The 22,984-nt window shown below is 48.2% G+C and overlaps 1 protein-coding gene across 1 annotated transcript; it reads right to left on the bottom strand.

Annotated features, from left to right (window-relative positions):
* Nucleotides 1–110: 110 nt before the first annotated feature.
* Nucleotides 111–22,407, bottom strand: YIF1A (Yip1 interacting factor homolog A, membrane trafficking protein). Its single transcript, XM_029614660.1, has 8 exons — nt 22,249–22,407; nt 21,790–22,013; nt 21,475–21,579; nt 8,975–9,053; nt 1,638–1,695; nt 1,267–1,422; nt 1,026–1,119; nt 111–931 (listed from the first exon to the last, which is right to left on the bottom strand). The coding sequence occupies exons 1-8, from the start codon at nt 22,298–22,300 to the stop codon at nt 779–781; spliced, it is 921 nt and encodes a 306-aa protein (XP_029470520.1). The 5' UTR covers nt 22,301–22,407; the 3' UTR covers nt 111–778.
* Between the last annotated feature and the right edge of the window lie 577 nt (nt 22,408–22,984).

The raw sequence follows: 22,984 nt of genomic DNA, 5'->3' as shown, positions 1-22,984 counted from the left end.
AGGAAGAGAATTGTCAGTGCAAAGTTTTCACTTTCTGCCTCCTCCTGCTTAGAAGAGGGACAAATCCCATACTTCTGGACTGGCCTGGCAGGATGAGGAAGGATGCATTGACGAGTGAAAGGAGGCATTTAATTATTTTTAAAGGTGAAAGCATCAAAGAAAATGTGGGCAGCAGTTCAACCATTTCTTACAGACACAGAACAAATACAGTACAGGCAGTGCCAGTGCAAATGTCCCTCACATATTTAATGTTGCAGAGATAAATTCCACACACTGAGGGTTCTGCAAACTTTATTACTAGGAAGAAATTGATTCTTCCTCCCCTTTCTTTGCTCACCTCTCTTGTGCATCATCTTCCATATAACAGCCACTGCCTTTCCGAGTCATGTTTGGCCATGCCCAACTCTGCTTTTTGGCTCAAAATATTTTTCCACTGCCTCACAACCGAAATAAATTTTCTACTCATGTGATATATCTGAATTGAGTCCATGATCCGAGTGATGCTTTCATTTAAAACAAATTAGAAAATATATAATAAAATCAAAGAAAAAGAAGCACAATGGAAATCATTACTAGAATTCCACTTGCATCAGCCATGCCAAAGAAAAAAGAAAAAAAAACACAAAGAAAGAGTGAACTGGGCCCCCAGGGGATTCTCTGGTGCATGGGCCACCCCATGGCATTTCCTGCAGTGCCCAGTGATGGATGTCACAGCCAGGTGCTGGACTCTAGACCACATTTCCATTTCTGCTGGTGCAGCCCCTTCCCCCAATACGCATCAGACAAGGTGAAAGGTCAGCCAGTAGATGATGAGGGGCTGGAAGGCAGCAGTGGCCAGCGTAACATACATGCGCAGGCGATTGCGAGCGCTGTGACTGATCATGTCGTCCGAGGTAAGGGTGGACAGGATCTTCATCCGGAGAGAGCGCACCTGGGGTGGAGAGAGAGAGCAAGGCTAAGTCTTGCAGTACTCTGTTCATAGCAGACACACACACAGTGGAGAAAATGCATACACCGACACTTACTATAAAGTACATGAGGGCACATGAAGTCCAAGCCAGAGCCACATAATACCCATCGCTACCAAAGAGCAGACCACTAAGCACCGTCAGGATCATCCTAGTGAAGAAAGCCAGCCGTGAATTCTGTATACATACAGCTACCCCTCCCCCCAGGGCCATCCATCCTAACCTGGGAGTCTTTATACAGTAAGCAATGCAAGACTCTGCGGTACAGTTCCACACCGTCTCAACGACTGCTACTTACCCTACATATTTATAGCCACTGTAAGCGAGCAGGTCAAAAGTGCTAAGGTCACTCTGTACTGTCACCAGGTAGAGTGTTAAGAGCAGGGCCAACACTTCTATAATCATCCAGACCAGAGCTGTACTGGCACAGAAACCCAGTACCTCTGGGGAGAACCTGCAGAGTGTAAATGGGAATCTATCAGTCACCACACACAAATCAAGTCAGACTATATTTTGCCCGTGCCTGCCCCAGCTTCATTTTTGCATCTCTGTGCCGTTTCTCCCATTACTCCTCATTTCCCTGTTTCTTATCTTCACTACTTAACCTCACATAAACGCATAATAAACGGTTTTCAGAAAAAAACAGCACACACACATACAAAGACTGACCTTTTCTGTATGCCCAGTGCCATCCCGGCTAGCAATATGTATGTGATAAACGCCATTGCTGAAAGAAAGTAAAAAAACAAACCATCATCTATCTGTGACCAATGCCATCATCGACAGCAAGAAAATACCATGTGCTTACCATTGTAAGCGGCACTGAAAGGAAACACTATCTAGAATCTCTAGGTGAGAATCACACTTCCCATGAAAAATCATAGATAATGAGAGATGTAGAATCACAGGCAATAGACCTGGGTTATAAATTTGTTTTAAGGTTTCCATGCAAATGTTTAATCTCAAAGCAAGACGAGATTTTTATTTTTCTTTTTGCCCGACCATTGAAGAATTTCATAGAACAACGTAAATTAACCACCTCATCCCACTGTCATAACTGAAGTAAAAAAAGGAATACCCAGTCAATATTGCCCTGTTAGTAAATTGTGGTAAATATATTCTCCCCTAAATTTCTATTTTCCATGCAGCTCTCTCAAGTTTGATTTGATTTATATAGAAATTGGTATAGGACGAAATATAATGTTAGCCTATTTTAATACTGTTAACAAGTGATTTTTTGCTTTGTCCGACCAATAATGTTTGCAAAATTGATTGTGTCTAAATATTGAAGTTATATTGTGTTAACTTTCAAATTGATAATATAATAGTAATAAAAAAAAAAAAAAAAACCTTGAACTGGTTCAACTAATTCCAAACTGGAGACCGCCAGTGCACTCAACCAATTAACGCAGACAACCGGACAAACTGTGGGTGTCTTGAACTAGGGGGTAGGCTGCAGCTTTCCCGTATTTGCTTAGTCTCGAGGTTTGCTATCTGAGGTTCTCCTTTTCTGGGGCAGCCGTGGGCGGGATGCTGAGTCCATCTGTCTACACTAAGGAAAACGAAATTATCAGGTAAGCAATTTCACCATTTCCTAGCGTGTAGCCAGATGGACTCAGGACCAATTGGATGTACAAAAGCTACTCCCAGAAAGGGCGGGAGGCTGCCCGTGGCCCGCTTAGTACTGCCCTTGCGAAGGCTGTCTTTTCTCGGGCTTGAACATCCAGGAGAACCTAGAGAAGGTGTGTATGGAGGACCCGTTGCCGCCCGACAGATCTCAGAAGCGACAGCAGCTTGGTTTCTGCCCAAGAAACTGCCTGGGCTCTTGTAGAATGAGCCTTAACCTGTAGTGGTAAGGGCTTCCCTGCCTCTATGTAGTCTGCCTCGATTACTTCCTTGATCCAGCGGGCTATGGTCGCCTGTGAGGCCTCTTCTCCTTGTATCTTCCTGCTGTGAAGGACGAACAAGTGATCCGTTTTGCGCACCGGTTCCAATCTTTCCAGGTACTGTACTAGGAGTCTGCCGACATTTAGATGGCGAAGAAGGCGTGAGACTTCCGAGTCCTTATGTTCATCCGGAGATGGTAGTGAGATGGTTTTGTTCAAGTGAAACTCGGAAACCACTTTCGGTAGGAAGGAGGGGACGGTGCGCGCAGCTGTATGGTTCCAGGCGTGAAACCTAAGGAACGGTTCCCGACAGGATAAGCCTGTAGTTCGGAGATGTGACAGAGGCTGAACATTTTGCCACCAGGAATATCGCTCTTCAATGTTAAGAGGCGAAGTGAACAGACCGCGTGTTGGTCTGAAGGAATCCACAGCTAGGAAGTCTAATACTAGATTGAGGTTTCATAGAGGCACCGGCACTTTAGGGGTGATGCCTCTATGAACGTTCTTTAGGAAGTGGGACAATTCTCCAGATGGGCTGCTAGCCGGATGCAGTCTACTTCGTCTCTGAAGCAGGCCAGAGCGGCTATTTGGACCTTAAGGGAGTTGAGTGACAACCCCTTCTTTATACCGTCTTGTAGGAACTGCAGAATCATGGGAATCTTGGTTGCCCGCAGGAGTATCCTAAGATCCTCACACCAGGCTTCAAATACACTCCAGATACGTATGTATGACAGGGACGTGGAGAACTTGTGTGCTCAGAGCAGGGCGTCAATCACAGCCTTTGAGTAACTGCGCTTCTTCAGGCAAGTCTTCTCAAGGGCTAGACCGTAAGAGAGAATCGAGACGGATCTTCGTGGAGAATCGGGCCCTGCCGGAGAAGGTCCCTGTGTGGAGGTAGGCACAGAGGGTTCCCTGCAAGGAGTTTTTGCATGTCTGCGTACCATGGGTGTCTTGGCCAATCCGGGGCCACTAGTAGAACTAGACCTCTGTGATGTTCTATCTTGCGGATGACCTTGCCCAGTAGTGGCCACGGGGGGAAGGCGTACAGTAAGTCTTCCTCTGGAAAAGTCTGGACAAGAGCATCGATTCCTTGGGAGTGTGGCTCTCGTCTACGGCTGAAGAACCTGGGGGCTTGGGCATTGAGATGGGTGGCCAGTAGATCCATGGCTGGGAGGCCCCAGCGATTTTCTAATCAGTTGAAAGGCTGTGGTCGACAGCATCCATTCTCCCGGGTCCAGGCTCTCTCTGCTGAGATGTTGTCTTTTCCTGCGATGTGGGAGGCTGAGATCCCTTGTAGGTTTATCTCCGCCCATGCCATGAGAGGGTCTATCTCCAGAGACACCTGCTGGCTCCTGGTTCCTTCCTGGCGGTTGATGTAAGCAACCGTTGTCGCATTGTCTGACATTACTCGAATTGCTTTGTCTCGGAGTCTGTGGCTGAATCGCAGGCACGTTAGTCTGACTGCTCAAGCTTCCAGGCAGTTATGTTCCATTGTCTCTGGGCCGTCAGTTCCTGACAGTGGGCTCCCCACCCTTGCAGGCTCGCATCCGTGGGGAGCAAGGTCCAGTTCGATGGCGATAGGCTTACTCCTCTGCTTAGGTGGTCTTCCTGTAGCCACCACTGGAGCTGAGAACGTACCTCTGCTGGTAGTTGGAGGCAAATTGAATAGTCCTGGGACAGTGGGTTCCATCGTGACAGTAAGGAGCACTGGAGCGGTCGTATATGGGCCCTTGCAAATGGGACAATCTTCAGGGTTGATGTCATGAGGCAGAGGACTTGAAGATAGGTCCGATACCTTGGGGCGTGCATTGGTCATCAATCGTCGTAATTGTTCCATCAGTTTCTTTCTCCTCGGGGAAGGAAGGAAGACTTTGTTCTGTTTGGTGTCAAAACGGGCCCCCAGGTACTCTAGCAATTCTGAGGGCTGCAGACTGCTCTTGCCTGTGTTCACAACCCAACCGAGTTCTGCAGTAGGCTCTTGACTCTGCTGGTCACCTGCCAGCTCTCTTCCGAAGACTTTGCCCCGATCAGCCAGTCGTCCAGATAAGGGTGTACCAGGATCCCTTCTTTCCTCAATGTTGCCGCCACGACCACCATGATTTTGGCAAAGGTTCTGGGGGCGGTTGCTAGGCCGAAGGGTAGCGCTCTGAACTGGTAATGTTGACCCAGTATCGCAAAGTGCAGGCAGCGCTGGTGATCCTGATGGACTGGGATACGAATGTAGGCTTCGGAAAGGTCCAGGGAGGTTAGGAACTCTCCCGGTTGTACTGCCATTATTACGGAGCGAAGAGTTTCCATGCAGAAGTGTAATACCCGCAGATGACGGTTGACGTTCTTGAGATCCAGGATGGGTCGGAATGATCCTTCCTTCTTGGGAACGATAAAATAGATGGAATAACGCCCCGTATTTTGTTGGGGTGTGGGAACCAGAGTTATTGCCTTCAGGCTGAGTAGTCTTGTTACAGTGTTTTCTACTGCCAGTCTCTTGGTGAGGGAGTGGCAGGGTGACATCATAAATTTGTCTCGAGGGATGCTGCAGAACTCCAGAGAGTAAACTTCTCGAATGATGTTTAATACCCATTTGTCCAACGTTATCTCAACCCATCTTTGGTAGAAGAGGGCAAGTCGACCCCCTATCGCCTTCTTCCTGTGGATGGGTCAGCTCATTCTCTTTGTGGAGCTTGGCTGGAGCCTGCCCCCGGGGTCTGCTCCCCTCTTGGTCTGTCGGTTCCAAAAGGGCTGGGACCTTCAGGAGGGATGAGATGACTGAAACTGCGAGTTCCTGTAGGGTCTAAAGCTCTGCGATCCTCTGCCCTTGGTTCTTCTGGGGGAGGGACGCTGTGATCTTTTACTCCTATCTTCTAGTAGCCAAGGCACTGAGGATTCACCCCATTTGCTGGCTAACTTCTCCAATTCGCTTCCGAACAAGAGCGACCCTTTAAAGGGCATTCTTTTTTTTTTTTTTTTTATTTATTTGTTTTTATATACCGACATTCGTCATCGGTTTACATATAACTGAACAAATAAGGCAAGGGCTGCTTATTTTACATTGTAACGTGTATAATAATTTAGAGAGATATATTTACATTGTAACATTGTAACTTAAGAAGATAAATTATAGATAACGATTTACATAGAGTTTAGAATGGTTAACTGGAGATAGTAACTTTGATAAATAGCATTTAACAAGCGTCTAGGATGAGCTAGAGTTGGGGGGGGGGGGGAATAGGGGGAAGGGGAGAGAGCGGAGGGAGCCACAATTCTTGTGATTCACAAGATTCACAATTCTTGAGATCACAATTCTTGTGAGATTCACTCTTAGATGTCGCGTCCACAGACCAATTCCATAGCCCATAGTTGTCTTCTGGCCGCCCACTACCGAGGTAAACACCCCTGGGCTGAAGCTGCACAACTAGGTCTGAGCTTGCGTCTGTCAGGAAGGCTTCTGCGGGTTCCATCGTCTCCACCGGTATACATGCCGGAGTTTATTTGCCCTTTCTCTCGAGAGGAGCAAGAAGTTACGGCACGTAAGCAATCCTGCAGTGTCATTGCTGTTGCGTCGAAGGCCTGCTTAAGGATGGATTTCCAATCGTCTGTCCCTGAGTATCCTTCAATGCAGCCCCCTCCCTCAATGGGAATCATCGTTCGCTTTGAGACTGCACAGACATAGCATCACATTTCAGGAACGCAGGCGTTCCTTGGTCGCTGGTTCTAGAGGATATATAGCTTCCAAGCCCGACTTCCTTTGAAGCTGGCCTCCGGGGCATCCCACTCCAGGTCAATCAGGTTCCTGGATGGGCTTCCATCATTGGAAAGTAGGTATGAGGCCTTATATGAAGGGACACCAAGATGGGGTTCTTCTTTGGTTCCACCATAGGGTCCGTGCCTGGAAATACCAAGCACCTTCAGAGTCTGGGAAACGAGGCTGGTAATTCGTCCTTGTGGAAGAAGTGAAGCATGGTTCAGTATGTTCCATTTCTGTAGGGATTTCTCCTTCTTCCAGGGGGTCACCCTCATAATCTGAGGAGTCTGGGGCCCTGTCAGGGAAGTTCTTGGTTAGGCGAGGCATGTCTTGAGGCATCTGAGCCGGGCCAGGAGGATCTTGTGCTTCCTGCAGGGGTTGAGAGCCTGGGGCGCAGCCAGGGCAGATTGTGCCTGAACAAAGGCTTGTAGCCCTTGGAAAAATTCCAACCTGGAGAAGGTCCCTGGGTCCATGTTAATCCCAGGGGAAGTCGGCGTAGGGGACCCAAGAGGTGCCCTCCTTTGGGGAAGCCATCTCGGAGATACAGAGATCCGGGGAGCTATCGTCAGTAGTTCCGGAACCATCTTCAGACGTAAGGGACCAGGCTTTGGTTCCCCCTGGCTTCTTCGAATGTTGACACAGACAGGACTCCAATTCAGGTTGGCCTCTGGCCTTCATGGGCGCCAGTGCCATTGTCGCTATTTGTTGCGTGTGAGGCAGTTGCAAACGCGGCTTGTGCGTTGTAGTTATTGCGCACGGCTGTGCTCAGTTGTGCGCGTCGCTGTGCGCGCCGCTATATGCGTCTCTTCTTTGGATGCGCGCAAGTTAGGCGCATTGGCCGCCCGGCATTGTCCTGCCGGTCGAGAAGGCAAGATGGCGCCCCCCCCAGGTCCACGTGTGTGGACCCTTGCACCAGATCCGGGCCTAGCCAACCAAGGCTGCTCAACTCGATCGGTGCTCCCTTTTAACCTCACTGGAGAAGAATTCAGTACGGCAATCCGAGCTTTGGAAACTGGGACACCTGAATTTAAAGATTTTTCTTACCTGGTCTCGGCGCTTTACCGATCGTGTGCCGGACGGTCTCCAGCTGCGGGGAGAGAGGGAATTACCTTCACCACTGCGCTTGTTTCTGCACCCGCTGCCTTTCAGCCACACTGGGGGCTAAGTCCACGCTGGGAGCCAGTACCGAACCAAGACATACCTCGAGGGATATCAGAGATCACTTCAGGAATTCATCCGACTGGGGGAGGGACCCCTTAGGTATCACCACAGGAGAGCGGGGCTCGATCTTCTTTAAGGTAAATTTGTTTCTTCTTTGCTGTAATTCTAACGCTATTCTAGTGTATGGGATAGTGTCCGCATCTGCTAAAAGATGGAGAGATACTATAGAGAATACTGAAGGGCTGAGGTTACTGCAGGGGTATATCTAGAGTGAAGTCAGCTTTGAAATCTGACTCCATCTCCCATCTACTAGCAGAAGAGCACTATACCCATTGGTCCTGAGTCCATCTGGCTACACGCTAGGAAACCAGTTATTCTGCTGCCCTTGGGTATAAAAGTGTCAGGACACTGCTGCAGTCCTTTTTGCTGCTTCTAATTTTGGTAGGGGCCAAAGCATCTTACTACATTAAATCAATCCTAAGGCACCTACACTGGCTCCTAGTAGAAAACAGGATATAATTCAAAACAATCTACTTTATCTTCAAAAACAACCTGGTCACTGAGTATCTTTCCCAACTCCTATTCTTCTACACCCCAACAAGAGAACTTTGATCCTTCCAAATGGCCCTTCTATCTTCTCCCCTAGCACCTTCTGCCAGGATAACCTATACAAGACTGTGTATTCAGCTGCTTTGCCCCAAAATCATAAGACAATATACTGTTACCCCAACACCTTCAGAAGGAAAGCCAAAGCTTTCCTATTCAACCAAACCTTCCCCTAGATTCCACATCCAAGACAAGGGCAAAAGCTGTGACCTAGATTTCCCTCTATCATTGGCAACTTGAGCAGATTGCTCTCATTTCCTCTGCACTAGGTGCCTTCCTTTGTACTGTGACTTTCTTTTACAAAGCATCTGGGCTATTATCTCTATCAGCCCAATCCCATCATTCCTCCATCATTTTTATTCCCTATGTGGTTTGTAAATTGTGAAACTACTGGAACTGTAATTTAATGACAATTCAATTGTAATCTGCCTTTACACCAACTTGGTAAAGGCAAAATATCCAGTGTTTAGAAACAGACAAACATCTTGGGGGCTTTTCTCTTTTACAAGGGTCAAAATGTGTCAGTATTACACAGAGAAAGACAGACTTCTCCGAACTCTGGACAGCCTTGCCATGCCTGCAGGCTCCCATCCAGCTTGGGCAGTACTCACTGGGGATGTACAGGTCTGGTGCATTCACATCGTGTCGTGGGGTTAGTAGAACATCCCGGCTGTAGCGCACTTCCCAGTTCTAAAGAAAAAGCAAAAAACAGTAAATGAGTAACTAGGGGAGGACAGGGTAGGGAGGTGGTTGCAAGGAGATATTGAACAAGAATCAAGACAACTGATGTCACACGTGGCAAGGGTTCCAGTCTGCTCTTCTAATTACACTTCTAAATGCCCACTTCTTCATTCTTTGTCTTTTCAAAAGGAATCTTGTAAGTTTCATAGCATTCAAAAACAATGAGTTAGAAAGAGGCTACCCTCCCCTTTTCATGATCTCGACATTCTTTCCAGCACTGGAGTTCGCCCTATAAAGTGCCACTGTAGAAGCTGGGGGGTTTGGTTCCCTTCTTTTCCCAAGACTGCAGTTCCAGCCCTGGTCAACCTCTGCACTGCTTCCAGCCTCAAGAGCAAAAACCTGAATTGGGAATGGACCAAACTATTGGAGTTTTCATGCAGGCTAGAAGTCTTGCTACACCCAAGCAGCCCTTTTCCCACTACTATACATCATGGCCTCTGAGCTGATCTTTCCCCAGTACTGCTACCCCATGGATCTCACACTCTGCCCCCGAGCAAAGTCTTCCCCAGTTCTGCTGCCTCATGGGTCTCACACATTCATTGCGTTGTAACAGTTGTCTATCCTTTCAGAAAGAACTAGGACTAGGGAACACTTCATGCACTAACTGATAGCAAGTTTAAAACAAAATTGGAGAAAGTATTTTTTCTGTCAACACATAATTAAGCTGTGGAATTTGTTGCCAGAACAAAGTTAAATTTTTCAGCAGAAGTCTTTGCACAATTCTTTACAGAAAAAAAATCCAAACAATTAGATCGTCCCTAGATGGTCTTCTCTCCTCAACTTCAATTACAGCACTACATCTCCCAAACAAAGATACTACCTCCCACCAAACCTCAGCCAAACGTTTCCCACTAATTGACTTCAGGGAAGTCACCCCCACAAGAAATAGAAAAGATCCTCTAAAGAATCAGTCAATCCACTAGCCCACTAAATCCCATTCCACCTAGATTCATAAGAACATAAGAAATTGCCATGCTGGGTCAGACCAAGGGTCCATCAAGCCCAGCATCCTGTTTCCAACAGAGGCCAAACCAGGCCACAAGAACCTGGCAAGTACCCAAACACCAAGAAGATCCCATGATACTAATGCCAGTAATAGCAGAGGCCATTTCCTAAGTCAACTTGATTAATAGCAGTTAATGGACTGCTCCTCCAAGAACTTATCCAAACCTTTTTTGAACCAAGCTACACTAACTGCACTAACCACATCCTCTGGCAACAAATTTCAGAGCTTAATTGTGCATTGAGTGAAAAAGAATTTTCTCTGATTAGTCTTAAATGTGCTACTAGCTAACTTCATGGAGTGCCCCCTAGTCCTTCTATTAGCCGCTTACCTGCTATTAATTAAGTTGACTTAGATAATAACCACCAATATTACTAGCAATGGTAACATGGAATAGACTTAGGTTGCTGGGCTTGATGGACCCTTGGTCCGACCCAGTATGGCATGTTCTTATCTACTCGTTCAAGACCTCTCATGATTTTAAAGACCGCTATCATATCCCCCCCTCAGCCGTCTCTTCTCCAAGCTGAACAGCCCTAACCTCTTCGGCCTTTCCTCATAGGGGAGCTTTCCATCCCCTTTATCATTTTGGTTGCCCTTCTCTGTACCTTCTCCATCGCAACTATATCTTTTTTGAGATGTAGCGACCAGAACTGTACACAGTATTCAAGGTGCGGTCTCACCATGGAGCGATATAGAGGCATTATGACATTTTCCGTTTTATTACCCATTCCATTCTTAATAATTCCTAATATTGTTTGCTTTTTTGACTGCTGCAGCACACTGAGACGACGATTTCAAGAATAATCCACTATGATGCCTGGATCTTTTTCCTGGGTGGTAGCTCCTAATATGGAACCTAACATCGTGTAACTACAGCAAGGGTTATTTTTCCTTATATGCAGCACCTTGCACTTGTCCACATTAAATTTCATTTGCCATTTGGATGCCCAATCTTCCAGGCTCACAAGGTCCTCCTGTAATGTATCACAATCCGCTTGTTATTTAACTACTCTGAATAATTTTGTATCATCTGCAAATCACTCGTCATATTCCTTTCCTGATCATTTATAAATATATTGAAAAACACCGGTCCAAGAACAGATCCCTGATGCACTCCACTGTTTACCCTTTTCCACTGAGAAAATTGACCATTTAATCCTACTCTCTGTTTCCTGTCTTTTAACCAGTTTGTAATCCACGAAAGGACATCGCCTCCTATATCATGACTTTTTAGTTTTCTTAGAAGTCTCTCATGATGGACTTTGTGAAATGCTTTCTGAAATCCAAATACACTACATAAAGGTTCACGTTTATCCACATTTATTAATCCCTTCAAAAAATGAAGATTTGTTAGGCAAGACTTCCCTTGGGTAAATCCATGTTGACTTTGTCCATTATATCTTTCTATATGCTCACGATTTTGATCTTTAGAATAGTTTCCACTATTTTTTGCCAGCACTGAAGTCAGGCTCACTGGCCTATAGTTTCCCAGATCTCCCCTGGAGCCCTTTTAAATACTGGGGTTACATTGGCCACCCTCCAGTTTTCAGGTACAATGGATGATTTTAATGATGGGTTACAAATTTTAACTAATAGATCGGAAATTTCATTTTTTAGTTTCTTCAGTACCCTAGGATGCATACCATCTGGTCCAGTGATGGGATACTCTTTAGTTTGTCAATCTGGCCTACTACATCTTCCAGGTTCACAGTAATTTGGTTCAGTTCGACTGACTCATCACCCTTGAAAACCATCTCCGGAACCGGTATCTCCCAACCATCCTCATTAGTAAACACGAAAACAAAGAATTCATTTAGTCTTTCTGCAATGGCCTTATCTTCCCTAAGAGCCCCTTTTTTTAAAGGATTATGCACGTAACCCTTTTAAAGAGAGAATCGAGACTGCTGGAGAAGATCCCTGTGTGGAGGTAGGCACAGAGGGCTCCCCGCAAGGAGTCTTTGCATGTCTGCGTACCATGGGCGTCTTGGCCAATCCAGGCCACTAGCAGAACCTAGTCCCCTGTGATGTTCTATCTTGCGGATGACCTTGCCCAGTAGTGGCCATGGAGGGAAGGTGTACAGTAAGTCCCTCCTCTGGACAGGTCTGGACAAGGGCATTGATCCCTTGGGAGTGTGGCTCTCGTCTGTGGCTGAAGAACCTGGGGACTTGGGCACTGAGAGAGGCGGCCAGGAGGTCCCAGCGATTTACTATCATTTGGAATGCTCTGGTCGACAGTGCCCATTCCCCCGGGTCTAGGCTTTCTCTGCTGAGGAAGTCTGCTGAGACGTTGTCTATCCTGTGATGTGGGAGGCCGAGATGCCTTGTAGGTTTACTTCCACCCATGCCATGAGAGGGTCTATCTCCAGACACCTGCTGGCTCCTGGTTCCTCCCTGGCGGTTGATGTAGGCAACCGTAGTAGCATTGTCCGACATTACTCGAATCGCTTGGCTTTGGAGCCTGTGGCTGAATCACAGGCACACTAATCTGACTGCTCGAGCTTCCAGGCGGTTTATGTTCCATCCCGCTTCTTCCTTGTTCCATTGTCCCTGGGCCGTCAGTTCCTGACAGTGGGCTCCCCACCCTCGTAGGCGCGTGTCTGTGGTGAGCACGATCCAGTTCGGTGGGGATAGACTTAATCCTCTGCTTAGGTGGGCTTCCTGTAGCCACCACTGAAGCTGAGGACATACCTCTGCTGGTAGTTGGAGGCGAATTGAGTAGTCCTGGGACAGCGAGTGACAGTAAGGAGTACTGGAGTGGTCCATGTGAGCCCTTGCCAACGGACCGACCTCCAGGGTTGATGCCATGAGCCCAAGGACTTGAAGATAGTTCCATACCTTGGGGCGTGAACTGGTCATCAATCGTCGTAATTGTTCCATCAGCTTCCTTCTCCTCGGGGAAGGGAGGAAGACTTTTTTGGCTTAGAAATTTCAGTACAGTACAGAAATTCCATGAATTGCCTGAATACACTGTTTCGATCTACAAAAAAGCGAAAGATATTAGACGGGGTCTCCTTCTAGTCACTGCTGTCTCCTGAGACATATCTAATATCTCAGAGATGTCTAAAGATGACACCGTTCATCCAGATCTTACGAGTACCCACAGCTTGAAGTAAATATATGCTTTTGGTTTAGCAGAATCAGGAACTCTCTCGGTTGTACTGCCATTATTATGGAGTGGGAGAGTTTCCATGCCGTAAGTGTAGTACCCGCAGATGACTGTGTGACGTTCTTGAGATCTAAGATGGGTCGGAATGATCCTTCTTTCTTTCTTGGGAACGATAAAATAGATGGAATAATGCCCTGTATTTTGCTGGGGCGTAGGTACCGGAGTTATAGCCTTCAGACTGAGTAGTCTTGTCAGAGTGGATTCCACTGCCAGTCTCTTGGTATGGGAGTAGCAGGGTGACATCATAAATCTGTCCCAAGAGTTGCTGCGAATGGTGTTTAGTACCCATTTGTCCGACATGATTTCAACCCATCATTGGTAGAAGAGGGAAAGCCGACCTCCTATTTCCTCTTCCTGTGGATGGGTCAGCCCATTCTCATTGGGAAGCACGGTTCAAGCCTGCCCCCGAGCCTGTTCCTCTCTTGGTTTGTCGGTTCCGAAAGGGCTGGGATCTTCCGGAGGGACGAGGTACATGGTATGAGTTCCTGTAGGGTCAAAAACGTTGAGAGCCTCTGCCCCTAGTTCTTCTGGGGGAGGGCCTTTGGGATCTTTTACCCCTGTCTTCCAGTACCAGAGGCACTGGGGATTCGCCCCACCTGCTGGCTAACTTCTCTAATTCGCTTCCGAATAGGAGAGATCCCTTAAAGGGCATTCTTGTGAGATTCGCCTTAGAAGTCGTGTCTGCTGACCAGTTCCGCAACTATAACTGCCTTCTGGCTGTCACTACTGAGGCTACTCCTCTGGCTGAGGTACGCACCATGTCTGAGCTTGCGTCCGTCAGGAAGGCTGCTGCAGGTTCAATCGTTTCACCAGCATACGTTCCAGAATTATCTGCCTCTCTCGATAGGAGCAAGCAGGAATGTGCCACGAGCGCGCAGCAGGAAGCGATCTGCAGTGTTATAGCTGTTGCGTTGAATGCTTAAGGATGGATTCTAATCGTCTATCCTGAGTATCCTTCAATGCCACCCCTCCCTCCACGGGGATGGTTGTTTACTTCGAGATGGCGCAGACCATGGCATCCACTTTCGGGAAACATAGGTGTTCCTTGGTTACTGGTTCCAGAGGGTACAAGGCTTCCAAGGCCTGACCTCCTTTAAAGCTTGCCTCCGGGGCATCCCACTCCAGTTCAGTCAGTTCCTGGATGGCTTCCATCATTGGGAAATAGCATGAGGCCTTACAAGGGACACCAAGATGGGGTTCTTCTTTGGTTCCGCCATAGGGTCCGTGCCTGGGATCCCGAGTCTTCAGGGTCTGTGAAACAAGGGCTGGTAATTCATCCCTGTGGAAGAAGCGAAGCATTGTTCTGTATGGTTCTAGGCCTGGAGGGATTTCTCCTTCCTCCAGTGAGGCACCATCATCGTCTGAGGTGTCCGGGTCCCTGTCAGCAAAATTCTTGGTGAGGCAAGGCATGTCTCGTGGCACCCGAGAAGGGCCAGGAGCGTCAGGTACTCCTGGCTGGGGTTGGGCCTGGGTCGCAACCAGGGCTGATTGCGCCTGAACGAAGGTTTGCAGTCCCTGGAAAAATTCTAACCAGGAAAAGGCCCCCAGGTCCATGTTAGCCCCAGGGGGAGTCTGAGCAGGAGCCCCTGAAATGCCCTCTTGTGGAGATGCCATTTCAGAGTTGCATAGGTTTGGGGTGCTATCATATGTAGTAGTTCCAGACCCATCCTCAGACTGTGAGGGACCAGGCTTTGGTACCCCTTGGGCTTCTTTGCAATGATGACACAGACAGGACTCCAGTTCAGGGTGTGCGACTGATGTGGCAGGCTGGGCAAAGAGAATGCCTTATGAGCTTCTTGGTCGCCAGTGCCATTGCCTCTGTGTATAGATGCACAGGTAATGTGCTTCGATATGCAAGCAGTTATACGCGTGAGCACTATATTCGTGTAGTTATGCGCACGTCTATATTGGAGGCGCACAAGTTGGACGCATTGGCCGGCCTGCCCCGCACGTACCGCCGGTCGAAAAGGGAAGATGGCGCCGGCGCCCCCGAGGGTCTCCACATGTCTGGATCCCTGCACCGGATCCCCTCAGGACCTGCCAACCCCCTGGGAGGCTGTCTTTGAGCTCGTAGAAAATTCTTCTCTGAATTATTATTATTTATTTTATTTTATTTATTTTTTTATTTTTTTAACTATTCCCACAGATCTGACTGTGACATAAACCTAAAGCTTTTACACTTTTTTTTTTTAAACTAACAGGCTGATACAGTAAAAATCGCAGGAGAGCGGGCAAGCGCCCACTCTCCCGACACGCACACAAGCCACGCTCCTGTGCGTGCAATTCAGAAAAAAAATTATTCAAATGAGGGCCCGTGGTAAAAAGAGGAGCTAGGGACACTAGCACGTCTCTAGCGCCTCTTTTTGGACAGGAGCGGCGGCTGTCAGTGAGTTTGACAGCCTACGCTCAATTTTGCCGGCGTCGGTTCTCAAACCTGCTGACAGCCACAGGTTCGGAAACCGGACGCCAGCAAAACTGAGTGTCCGGTTTTCAACCCGCGAGCGGATTTCAAAATTTATTTTTTTTTTTATTTTTTACCTTTGGGACCTCTGACTTAATATCGCCATAATATTAAGTCGGAGAGTGTACAGAAAAGCAGTTTTTACTGCTTTTCTGTACACTTTCCCGGTGCCGAGAGAAATTAACGCCTACCTTTGGGTAGGCGCTAATTTCTGAAAGTAAAATGTGCGGCTTGGCTGCACATTTTACTTAGTGAATCGCACAGGAATAATTAATAGGGCCATCAACATGCATTTGCATGTTGCGGGCACTATTAGTTTCGGGGGGGTTTGGACGCGCGTTTTCGACGCGCTATTACCCCTTACTGAATAAGGGGTAAAGCTAGCGAGTCGAAAACGCGCGTCCAAACGCGGGTAAACAGCCGGAGCGCTCTGTACTGTATCGACCTGTAAGACAGGAGAATTGGTTCTTACCTGCTAATTTTCGTTCCTGTAATACCGCAGATCAGTCCAGACCAGTGGGTTTTACATTCCTACCAGCAGATGGAGTCAGAGAACAAAAACTTTGGGCACTGCTACATAACAGAGAGCGCCACCTACAGTCCCTCAGTATTGGCCTGTACCCAAGCCCAAATAACTAACCTTAATAAAGGGCGAATGGGGTTGGAACCCAAAAACACAACAGCCAACCCCTCACCCATAATGGAGAAAACAAAAAACTAGTAGACCACCTTGGAATCTGCTCCGTCACGAGCATCTGTAATAGGAGAACAAATCTCTTTCTGCAGTAAAACAATACCTCTCAAGGCAGTCTTTCAGAATCTGAAATGGGGGTGGGCCTCTGGACTGATCTGTGGTATTACAGGAACGAAAATTAGCAGGTAAGAACCAATGTTCCTTTCCTGAACATACCCAAATCAGTGGAATGTACCCAAGCCACCCTACACTGGGCGGGAACCCGAAAGACCCGCACGCAGAACACTCATCGAAGGACGATTCCTCTTGCGCCCTAACATCCAAACTATAATGCTTGGTGAAAGTGTGAAGGGAGGACCAAACGCCGCTCTACAGATTTCCTGTGGTGACAGAAGTTGACACTCAGCCCAGGAGGTAGCCTGGGCCCTAGTCAAATAAGCTCTCAGACCCACGGGAACCTGACGCCCTCGGGCAACATAGGTCAAGCAGATCACCTCCTTAATCCAGCACGAAATAGTAGCCCTAGAAGCCTTGTCACCTTTCTTAGGCCCGCCGAACAAGACAAACAGATGATTGACTGCCGAAAGTCATTGGTAACCTCCAAATAGCGTAAAAGAGTGCAACGCACATCCAAAAGATGAAGATCCCTGTCCTGAGGGGAATCCCGGGACCACTGTGGAAAACCTGGTAGTTCCACCACCTGATTGACATGAAAGACAGACACCATTTTGGTAACAAAGGAAGGAAATATGCACAGCAAACTGTATCATCGTAAATCCGAAGAAAAGGATCCAGACACGACAAAGCCTGCAACTCAGAAATCCGTCGGGCAGAACAAATGGCTACCAGGAAAACGGTCTTCAAGGTCAAGTCTTTAATGGGAGCCCTGCGTAAAGGCTCAAAGGAAGGTCCAAAAAGCACATGAAGCACCAGGTTGAAGCTCACCTTGCAGCAGAGCGACTGCAAGGTGAACATCACCCTCTGGAGCAATCTCTCGCAGTCCTCCCGAGACTTCGCTCGAATCAACCAGTCGTCTAGATATGGGTGCACTAGGACTCCCTCCTTGCGCAGGAATACCGCCACTACCACCATGACCTTGGTGAAGGTACATGGAACCGTCGCCAGGCCGAAAGGAAGAGCTTGTCGATCTAGCACCTTGAACCAGAGATACCGGTGGTGATCCTGGCAGATCGGGATGTGGAGATACACCTCAGTGAGGTCTAAAGACATGAGAAACTCCCCTTTGCGCACAGCGGCCACCACCAACCTCAAGATCTCCATGCAAATGCGGAGGACTCCAAGACACCGGTTCAACTTCTGCAAGTCCAGAATGGGATGAAAGGTGCCCTCTTTCTTAGGAACCACAAAGTATACCAAATACCATCCCTGGCCCTGTTCCGCTAGGGGAACTGGAACAATGGCCCTGAGGTCGAGAAGCCGTTGTAGGGTCCCCTGCACAGCCTCACATTTGGCCCGCGAAACTACGCGAGACTCCACAAAGGCCTCTCACACCGGGCGCATCGCTCTACCCATTTTCAAGCCCACATCTGGCGAGTCCCACTTCCGGGTCACCAGCTTGCAGATCTTCTTTGGCAACGGGAAGGAAGTCATCGGTCCCCTAATCCCATCCAGGACTGGGTTAACTCCTTCGCTGTCGGACTTTTCTTGCGACACCTTGATCCCCAGGACCTCCAAGATTTGAGGGATGAGAGGACGGAGCTCCTCACACTTAAACAAGCGCACCACACTGGGATCATCGCCCTCTGAAGGAAGCAGCTCATCCGGATCCGGGTCATCTGGTTACCATCACCCATGTCCTGGGTGAGCCCCGGATCCTGATTCACTCCGGAGAAAAGGGTATCTCCGAGCTGGGACGGCAGCGTATCCTCGACCGGGTCCCCTGCCCCGGTCCGAGGTCCCCGTGAACACCTGCTTGGGTGGGGGATCGGCCAAAACATCCGGCCGTGCTGCTCTCTTCAGAATTGCCTGCTTCCTAGCCAGGAAAGCCTAGTGCAGAGGCAGCACAAACTCCAGGCAGAACTCCCTGAGTCCTCACCCCCCTCAGCTGGGGAACCCGGTAGCCCAGAGTCATCCCCAAAGGAGGAAACCTGCTCCACTGGGGATAGAACGGGATGGGTGTCCTCCTCCCGCAACACCCACCGCGAGCCACCCTCCCCCGTTGCGGAGGACCTCGGCCCGGAGGAACAGAGCCCTTGTCTGCCTGGCGAGAGCACATATGTGCCCTCTTCAGCACATGTTGCTTTCCCGCTAGAGTCTGCAGTCGCAGAACTATGTGGTGAGGCTACTCCTCCCATTAAAGGTGAGGTCCCAGTTGAACTGGTGGTTACAGGCGAATCATCTCAGGAAAATTTCCCTGGAGACATGGACTGGTTGGTAATCACGAAAGATGCGAGCCTCCTGGGCTAGGAAGCTCACTGTCAGGACCTGATGGTGCAAAGGTGCTGGAATGCAGCAGAACATCAACAGACTGGAACACGAGTGGTTCTGTTAGTGTGCCTGCGGTTCACAGAGCGGCTATAGGCTCTGGCAGTCCGGATACTGTCCGATAATGATGACAGTGGTTTACATCAATCATCAGCGTGGAACCAAGAGTCAACAGGTGTTGGAGATAGATGCACACATGGTGTGGGCGGAGCAGCATCTTCTAAGTATATCTGCCTCTCACATTGCCGGAAAGGACAATATCATAGCTGATTTTCTCAGCTGGAGAAGCCTGGATCCAGGAGAATGGGAGCTAGCAGATGAGGCCTTTCAGCTCCTGGTAAACCACTGGGGCCTACCGGATCTGGACCTGTTGGCGACCTTCAACAATGCGAAGGATTCAAGTTTCTTCAGTCACAGGTGGGTCCCAAAAACAATGGGCAGTTCAATTTCGGACTGTGCCCTCTTTTTTTGTGAAAAGTGGTTTTGGAGTTTCATTTGAATCAGTCCATTTCCCTGCCTGCCTTGGGCAGAGTCAGAGGTGAAGCTGAGTTCCGTCTTTTGCATTCCTTGGGCATCAAGCATCATTTGCTGCACTACTTGGTGTTGACGAAATCTGTTCGGAAGTGTGATCACCTTTTTGTACTCCATGGTGGTAGTAAACAGGGAGCTCTGGTGACGTGGGCTACAATACCCTGTTAGTTTAAAGAGGTTATTATGGCCACCTGTGTGACTGCTAAAGTGGCCTTGCCAAAACAGATTAGACCGCATTCCCTGAGGGCTCAGGCGGTATCGTGGGCAGAAATTTGTTTGTCATCACCTGCCAAGATTTGTAGGGCAGCGACACGGTCATCTTTGCACACCTTTTCCAAGCATTACCACATAGATGTTTGGGCTAGGGAGGAAGCCGCGTTCGTAGTAGTATTGACTAAACCGCTGGCAGCCTCCCACCCTTTTCGAGATTAGCTTTGGTACATCTCACTCGTGGGGACTGATCTGCCCGAAAACTGAGGAAGGAGAAATTACTACTTACCTGATAATTTCCTTTCCTCTAGTAAAGAGAGATCAATCTCTAACCTGCCCGCAGCTGCTGCTGTTCAAATTTGTGGCTATCCTTCCTTCAGGTGGACTACCAAGAGTTTGATTCCTTCTCTTCATTGAAGTCTGGGAAGTGGCTTCTCTAGCCCTTAATTTACTACATATGTTCCTTCTTTTGGCTGAGCTCAGTGTTCCTGTCTGTTTGGAAGCATGAGTGGTTAATTGTTAATAATAATGTTCAAGTATAATCAGTTTTGTTCGGTTTGGCTTTTCCAGTGAATACTGGCAGGCTGTCGGGACGGGACTATATGGCCTTGACGTCAGCTTTTGCTCAGTCTCTATCTGCTGGCAGAAGTGCATAACCCACTCTTGGGGATTGATCTTCCCTTACTAGAGGAAAGGAAACCATCAGATAAGTAGCCATTTCTCCTTCCCTGCTCTTCAGGCTTGCTGTGCAGAACTGTCAGCCGATCTCATCGCTACCTCGTGAGGGATAAGAGATCTGGACCACTAGATATCCACTTCACTGAACCTCCGGACAAGTCACCAACCCCCTGCTCATCCACTTCACACCAGGGGGATGGCTCCACTAGGACCTCACTACCCCCTGGGAGGATACAGAAGTGCTTCTTTAAAATTCTTTCAATTCTTTTTTCTCTCTCCAGACTGCAGGCTTTGCACCATCTACCATCTGCTGGAGACAGAGAAATACTGAGGGACTGCAGGTGACACACTGGGTTATGTACAGTTAAACTTTCTGTCTCCATCTGCTGGCAGGGATGCAAAACCCAGGACTCTGGACTGATCCTGGTATGGACTGGAAGTCCATTAATACTTATTATCTAGCAATGCCAGAAATAAGCAGTACAGCATAAGCACGCTTTAGTTTTAAACCATCTTGATGAGCTACCTTTTTTATTTTTATCAGTATGTCATCTAGTTTAATATATGTTTTAACTTTAGTGTTTTATGACTATGTTTATCTTATTTATTTGATTTATGCTTTAAGTTTTTATCTTTTCTTAACAGCTAATTTTTTCTTTTTTACTTTATGTAGTTTTTAGCTGTTACTATTTTATGAATATTGTATTTCTGATCTTGTTTTATCTTGTGTAAACCGATGTGAAGGCTTGTCCGATGTATAGGTATATAAAACTTAATAAACCATTAAACCATTAGGCAGACCTCCAACATCTGGGAAAACACAACAGGGAGATGATCTTTCAGGTACTTCAAAGAGATCAGATTAGGCCTCTATTGGAGACAAGATGCTGTACTTAATAAACCACTAGTCTTACTCAGCATGAAGTTTCTTATTATTATTATAGCCTCATGGTTCCCACACTGTTCCGGAGCAGTACTACAACCTTATGAATCCCACACTGTCCCGGAGCAGTACTACAAACTAATGAATCCCACACTTACATCCTTGAGCCGTGCCCAATACAGCAGCCTCATCTTTGAAGGTAGTAATATAGCAAGAGGCTCATCTGAGTCTGGCTTCTTGTTTCTCCTTCTTGCTCCGTTCCCCACCACAGACGTTGCCCTGACATGTCACCTCACCTGATGCATGTATGGGAACATAAGCAGTGCCAGTTTCTTCATCACGTATGTTGTGTCCACAGTGAAGAAGTACTTCAGCTTGTTGATGGACACGAATCTGTTTATCTGTTCAGCGAGCAGTTAGAAAAGCAGGAGAAAGGAAAGAACAAATGAGACATAAGCTGTAGAGAAGGTCATCCCCACCTGTTAAATTTATGCTGATGCTGTAGCACCTGACCGTGTTCACTACAGGGCTGGTAATCATTGGTCTCAATCGCAACATTGACTAAGTAGTGGGTATTGCCCCAGGCAGGTGATGCCCGAATACAACTTTACCTCCTTGTTTACAATGTCCTTCCCTTGGGTGGCAATAGAGGAGCCATAGGCCATGGCCACGTTGGTCATGGGATCGCTGAAGATGGCATTCACGTGGAAACCCATGTCGATGCCCTGATTGGTATAGCCTCCAGGCTGAGACGGGACACCGGCACTGGTGTCATCGAAGAGCTGGTTGGGGTCCCCCATGTGCTGGCCAATACCCCGCAACCTGTGCTTGGAGCCTGTGGAGCAGGATTAGGAGAGGGTTTTACACGTTCACCGTGCCCTCTATCACATGCCCTCGCTTCTAAAATCCCACCGTCACTCTCCTCCTGCCATTCCCACTCAACCCGCCGCCGCCAAATCCTCTCTCCCCGTCACACACTCCCTTTTCATACCACCCCCCGTCACACACTTCCCTAACTCCACCCACCACATTTTCTCTTTTCGTCCCCTCCCCTCCCCTCCCCCTTTCACCTTGCCCGCCGTAGCCCTGGTGTTGAAATGCGCCGGCCCCAGCCGCCGCCATAGTGTCCAGGGACAGGTAGAATGAGGTTAGAGGCGCACTCTCCTCCCCTCTCTCCTCAGCCAGACAACAATGTCCCGCCCCTACACAGCCATTGGATGAGGCAGAGCAAAGGGCGGGCACCAGGACGACGGCTGCCAACTATCCAGCCAATGGAGAAAGAAAGAGGGCGGAAAACAGATGCGAGCATGCGTAATGAGTGACTGCCCCTGCCACGGAAGCAGCGGGCCGAGCTGCAAAGCAATAGGCGTAACCGGGCATGAAATGCTTGACTATAGAACAAGTGGGCGTTCCTAGCGAGGTAGTGGGCGTGGATAGTGTGGTAGGTGGTGCACTAGAAGCCCTACGTGTACTCTGCAGCAGCAAGATTGAATGGAAGCTGAAGGCTGGCTTAGTTTGAACGATTCTTAATGTGCAAATCCCTGGAGGTTTGCCACCATTGTATATTCTTCTCCCATTTGCTTTAATCAGCTAATGCAGGACCAGTACCTGGCTGGGGTTATACGTCGAGGCTACCTTCGACTACCTGGCCCACCCGTGTTACCTAAGAGGCATGGCTGAGTTTTCCTCCCGGTCAGTCAGAAAACCTTCAACTGACACTCAATTTTAATGTGAGTAAGGGATCAGTCCTCTCTCCTATAGTTATGCAAAAAAACCCCCTTCTCAAATATCCCACCTTTTTGGCGA

This window comes from Rhinatrema bivittatum, chromosome 8 (assembly GCF_901001135.1).
Source record: "Rhinatrema bivittatum chromosome 8, aRhiBiv1.1, whole genome shotgun sequence".
Classification (NCBI taxonomy): domain Eukaryota; kingdom Metazoa; phylum Chordata; class Amphibia; order Gymnophiona; family Rhinatrematidae; genus Rhinatrema; species Rhinatrema bivittatum.
Note: the sequence above shows the minus strand (reverse complement) of the source record. Positions and strands in the feature narration are given on the sequence as shown.

What these genes read in the sequence shown, in the direction of transcription:
- YIF1A (XM_029614660.1), bottom strand. Translation starts at nt 22,300, where the DNA reads ATGGCGGCGGCTGGGGCCGGCGCATTTCAACACCAGGGCTACGGCGGG. An exon ending in ACCAGACCTGTACATCCCCA is followed by an intron (nt 1,696 to 8,974) that starts GTGAGTACTGCC and finishes ACTTTCTTTCAG; the next exon opens with CAATGGCGTTTATCACATAC. An exon ending in AGTGGCTATAAATATGTAGG is followed by an intron (nt 1,120 to 1,266) that starts GTAAGTAGCAGT and finishes TTTCTTCACTAG; the next exon opens with GATGATCCTGACGGTGCTTA.